At 37.5% G+C, this 5811-nt stretch overlaps 1 protein-coding gene across 1 annotated transcript in view; it reads left to right on the forward strand.

The window, feature by feature from the left end:
* The window catches only part of LOC107712788 (complement C1q-like protein 3), a 9420-nt gene extending 3678 nt beyond the window's left edge, over nt 1-5742 (forward strand). The window contains exons 2-4 of the mRNA XM_016518125.1: nt 3947-4360; nt 5377-5472; nt 5517-5742. Of these exons, the coding sequence (XP_016373611.1) occupies nt 3947-4360; nt 5377-5472; nt 5517-5600 (594 nt within the window). The 3' untranslated portion in view covers nt 5601-5742. The remainder of the gene's footprint in view (nt 1-3946; nt 4361-5376; nt 5473-5516) is intronic.
* The last annotated feature ends 69 nt before the right edge of the window (nt 5743-5811 follow it).

The following is a 5811-nucleotide window of genomic DNA, read 5'->3' on the forward strand; positions in this document are numbered from 1 at the left end:
ACCTCACATTTTTCTGATACAGCTCAGGACAGCGCCATCATCTGCTGTTTATTTATGGAGGTGAGTTGCAGGGCTCCTGATCGTCATGTTAGCAACAACTCTGCGGTACTTGCAGCCCAGAGACTTTACAAGCCAGGGCAACACAGATTACTCCGAGGACTCGGCTTTACAAGGGGACTTTAGATGGGTTTTTTTTCAACACTTTCACCAACTGAAGGCTGGGTTTCTGTGCATGTAATCAGAATGTGCCGTATAAACAGCAAGGTCCACTAATAAAAGCCGCAGCTGTCTGGCCTTCACAAAACATCACAACTGCTTTCGTTCAGCTCGGGAATGCCTAATGAAGCGGGCTTTTTTATTGTCATGTCCAGGGAATAATCATGTTGTTTTATAGGGAAGCATGAGAAGATGGATTGTGTGAGTGTTTATTTCTCTGCTGGTTTTCTTTGTGAATTTGAGTGTCTTGATTTGCGTGTCTTTTTCTCCCCACTGCGAGGGCTTTGCTCCACACCTGTCTGTGGAAGAGATATAAATTGTGCATTGATTGCTTGTTGCTGGAGCATATATGCCGCCTCTCTGTGTCAAAAACAATGTTATCTTCATATCTCTTTGCTAGGGCCAAATGTGGCTCTGAACATTGTGGACACCCCCATAAAAGATTTGATGAGACATGTGATTTTCCTAAGCTATAAAGGTGAAGTAGATGAGGTAGATCAAATATAACTATGATGCCAACATCAAACCTGAAGGGACAGGTGCAACAACATCAAAATATGGTTCACTAAACATTTAATGCAACAGTTCAGATTTAGTCAAGCTTATCTGAAAATAAGCACGTCTTTATGATTGTAGACAATTCTATCAATGCACGCACAACAAAATTTCATTTTCATAATCTGTATTTTTGTCTTGGTTTTTGGTAAAAATATAAATGTACACAAAAGCACAATTGCATAATATATTAAGACTTTTAATGAGACGTATGCCTTAACATAGTTTAGATTGTGTTCAAGACATTAAGAGTATTTATATGATTTTTCTTGCCATATTGGCATGCATTTATGTATGTATTTAATTATGCAGTTGTGCATGTATGCATTTTATTAATTCATATTTATAAATGTACACATTCATTAATTTATTAACGCATTTGTGTATTTATGTGTATACACATTTATGCATTTATTCATGTATAAATCTGGCCAAAATTAGGTTAGACTAATTCGAATTGGTAACTTCTTTTTGTTCATTATTCATTAAGAGAATCATTTCATAACAGTAACTCTTTTGTGAATCTGGTTACGCTGTTTTGTTTGCAGCCAGCAAAGACAAAACAAAGATGTTTAGTCTATTTATTGTATTTTTATCTCATCATATTAATTTCAGACATTTTGTGTAATATATAATTTCATCAATTCAGAGATGGCGTAGCAACGTCCTGGCAACCACTTGCATTGTGGAGACTAACAAATACCACTCTTATCTACTTCAGACTGTTCTAAGTATCTTATATTATTTGCACAAACTTTAATGTCAATGAAAATCCTGTAAAATTAAATTTTCTTTGCTGTGATGCTGCAGATTGAGCAGTAATGATAGCAGGGAAGGCGGTGCACAGCTTTTGTTACTAAAGAAAATATGATTTTGTTTGATTCAAGGTTCTTTTCTTTCTTTTAGCATGTACTGCGACACTGTTCAAACCCATAAAGTAATTAAACTCTGCTTAGTCATGACACCCTGTGGGTGTGAGTTAAAGCTGTTTGTGTTTAGTACCTTTAATACAGCGGCAATGTTTTCCTGGAAGGTAACTCTAAAACTCTGATTTAGTTACCATATTTTTGATAAGTTACAAAAGCTCTGGGACATTATTTTGCATTTTGTGTTTTTTTTCTTCTTCTTTCTAATCGCCTTGGGGTCAGAACCATGGTGTGTTGTGCATTTGATGAAATCCCATGTTTTCATACCTTTTCCATAAAACATTCTTTCAATTGATTTTTGGTCCAAATATTGGTTCAAATTAGCATAAAACACAGCCCAAGAACGTCTTTAGCAGGATTTGTAAGACGTTTAAGTCAGAAAGAGGCACTTGCGTCTCTTTGTGCACCTTCCTGAGAAGACTGAATAGAAGCCGGTCTGCAAAGCCTAATCGTCTGCAGCTCGTCCAGGTGTGTCATGGTGAGTGTCCTGATTTGATCCATCAGCGTTTTGCTGCAGCGGGTGGTGGACAAAACAGCCAGCTTCATCTGCAAACTGTCAGGCTAGTTGACAACTCTTAACAGCCTGCCCATGCTGTCTGATCGAACTCTTCCTGGTGAACTTTCCTTCTGTCTGGTAATGTTGCTTAAAGGAACAGTTCACCAAAAATGAAAAAATGCTGAAAATGTACTCAACCTCAGGCCATCCAAGATTTTCACACACAGTTTTTCACTTCACAAGACGTTAACTGATGGACTGGAGTGGTGTGGATTATTGTGAGGCTTTTATCAGCTGTTTGGACTCTCATTCTGACGGCACCCATTCACTGCAGAGTATCCATTGGTGAGCAAATGATGGAATGCATTTCTCCAAATCTGATGAAGAAACAAACTACATCTTGGATGGCCTGAGGGTGAGTATATTTTCAGCTAATTTACATTTTTGGGTGAACTATTGCTTTAAACATTTGACTACAACACAAATTTCACCTTATGTGTGACTTCAGCTCCGTCGCAAGTCTGTTTTTGTAAAGGAGACCATGTCGAATGTTATAAATCGACGTAGCTGGCGATTTTGCCCTTGTAATAATGCAATTAAAGGAAGGGTAATTCGTATAAAGGCGGACGTTTCATCCTTCAAATGCCAAACTTGTAATGCAGTTTTAATGGAAAGTCATGCGTAAGAAACATCGGCTTGTCGATTGTTTCTATAATTTAGAGAGAATCATTTGAATTATTGATTAGTGTTCAGAACATGTAATTTGCATAATGTGGACATGTGTCTGTATTTCATGAGCGCGTGTTGCCAGCAGCAATGCTTCATGCTCAGTATAGGCAGTTAGGCCGGCAGCTGCAGAACAGCGTGCTCGTTTTAGAGAACAGCACACACTCACTTAGGCAGAACAAACACTTGGCATGTTGACAACACTGAAATTACATTGTGTCACTCTGCGTACATGGTTCTTGACATTTATCCTCGATTACAACCCAGGTGCTAAACTAGGTGTCAGAGCAGGTGGAAATAAATCTAGTGACAAAAAAATCCAGTCTCCTCCTATATATATATATATATATATATATATATATATATGTGTGTAATATTATTTTTTTTATTTCCATATTTAAAAAACTGCTGAAAAACTTTGTCTAATCAAATTAACTGACATGTTTATTTTCCATAAAATAGTATTAATTTTGAGTTCAAGTATAGGAATTTGGATTGGGGTTTCAGTGCTTAAAAATTTATTTTGCATTGGACACAGTTTCACAAGGTGAAAATTAATGACACCTAAATTGAAAGTTTAAATAACTATGTTAATAGATGCAACACCTTGAGTGAGTCAAATGCAACACCAGCATCCAGCATGACGTGTTAAAAACATTAAATTAATTATATTTTAAGTCTCATTAAAAGGTAAACCTTAGAGTTTTTGCTCGCATGAAATATATCACAATATATATCTCTAAATATACATGTATATTTTTTTTTAGCATACTTAAAACCACCATATAAATGCATATTTTTTCTGTAAATACATAATTTGGGTATATAAATATATATATACATACATAATTTCTGTTAATAAAATACAAAAGTTGCCATAATGTTGTCGTACATGCCAAATATATCACAATATATATATAAATAATAGTAAATAATTTTGTCGTAGTTCATGCCACCATATAAATTATATAAATCCCCGACCAGCACGGTCTCCGCAGACCCTGTCCGGGACAGCAACCTTATGCAGTCTTTACCAACTTTTATACAAGGTCCGAAAGGTGAACCGGGACGCCCAGGGAAAGTGGGGCCGAGGGGCCCTCCCGGTGAACCCGGACCCCCTGGACCTCCCGGAGAGAAGGGGGAACCGGGACGACCTGGATTACCCGGGCAGCCGGGACCAAACATGGCAACGGGTGCCATTGGCGCGGCCTCCTACAGCACCGTGCCCAAAATCGCCTTTTACGCAGGGCTCAAAAAGCAGCACGAGGGCTACGAGCTGTTGAAGTTTGACGACGTGGTCACGAATCTCGGGAATCATTACGACCCGACCACGGGCAAATTTACCTGCTCCATACCGGGAATATACTTCTTTACGTACCATGTGCTCATGCGAGGAGGAGACGGAACCAGCATGTGGGCTGATCTGTGCAAGAACAACCAGGTGAGCGCGCGCAAACACAACCTCACAACTTGAAGCACTAAATAGTCTGCATACGACATAAAACATTTAAAGATTTTAACTAGTGACTTTGTTTTCTTTCTTTTCTCCCTATCTCAAAAATTACACGTGAGAAATTTTCTGTTCAGTTCCAAATGAAGGATTCTTACAGGCATTGCAGCTCATCTGGGTGTGAAATATATGCATTTGAAAACGTTTGAATTCACATGATTATATTTAGATGACCTATATGGATAAAACTCTTTTCCAAGGGGTTGTTGACATATATATACTATGGGATCAAATGATCAGACCATCAAACCATGGGAAAGAAATCAATGATGACAAAGTTACTTGTGACTATTATTTATTATTAAATAGTTATATTTATTAATTCTTCTTGGCAGGATATAATAATAAAAAATATTAATAAATTTTCAATTATTATTATTAACTCATATTAAAAGCCATAATGTTGTCGTACATGCCAAATATATCACAATATATATATAAATAATAGTAAATAATTTTGTCGTAGTTCATGCCACCATATAAATGATATAAATACATTATATACACACACACACAGAAATTATGCATTTACATAATTTATTTAATTCATACATTGCAATAAAACACAAAAGTTGCAATAACATCACCATGCATGCCACTGTTTCATGTCCTGGTGTATCTTAAAGAAACAAATCTGCACTTCTCATTGACACAAAAGGTTTGTGGGTGTGGCCAATATGATCATATATGAACATATATATTTACATATATGTGTTATACATTAAATATTAACATATAGAATTGTTACAATAATATGATAACAATTGTAATATATTTCTTTAGTAAACACTCAGACTAAACTCAATCCTTTCTTGCTGAGTCTCATAAGGGTCTTTAAAGACCTTGAGACCTAATATATATGCATGGAAAGCCTGTATATCATATGCAATTTCTCCATCTGACAGCTGAGCTTCAACATTGCACTAAATGTTCCTCTCCTCCCGCAGGTCCGTGCCAGCGCCATCGCCCAGGACGCAGATCAAAACTACGACTACGCCAGCAACAGCGCTGTTCTTCATCTGGAGCCCGGAGACGAAGTCTACATCAAACTAGACGGGGGTAAAGCCCACCCGGAGACGAAATCTACATCAAACTAGACGGGGGTAAAGCCCACGGGGGCAACAACAACAAGTACAGCACCTTCTCTGGTTTTATTATATACGCCGATTAGGACATATGCACCTACTCCAGACGGTCTATCTCGTCCCCCTCTGCTATTCCTCTTCCTTTCTTTCTTTTTTTTGCATAATTTTCCTTTGGGCCCAGGGCAAGCACCCAGACCTGCTCAAACACCCCTCATCATTAGTCTGTAGATGTGGGCTTGAAGGCAGAACACTTTGCCCTGCAATCCAAAAATCAAGAAAGAACCAAAAAAAAAAAAA

Source organism: Sinocyclocheilus rhinocerous, unplaced genomic scaffold, assembly GCF_001515625.1.
Source record: "Sinocyclocheilus rhinocerous isolate Xijiao unplaced genomic scaffold, SAMN03320098_v1.1 scaffold1740, whole genome shotgun sequence".
Classification (NCBI taxonomy): Eukaryota; Metazoa; Chordata; class Actinopteri; order Cypriniformes; family Cyprinidae; genus Sinocyclocheilus; species Sinocyclocheilus rhinocerous.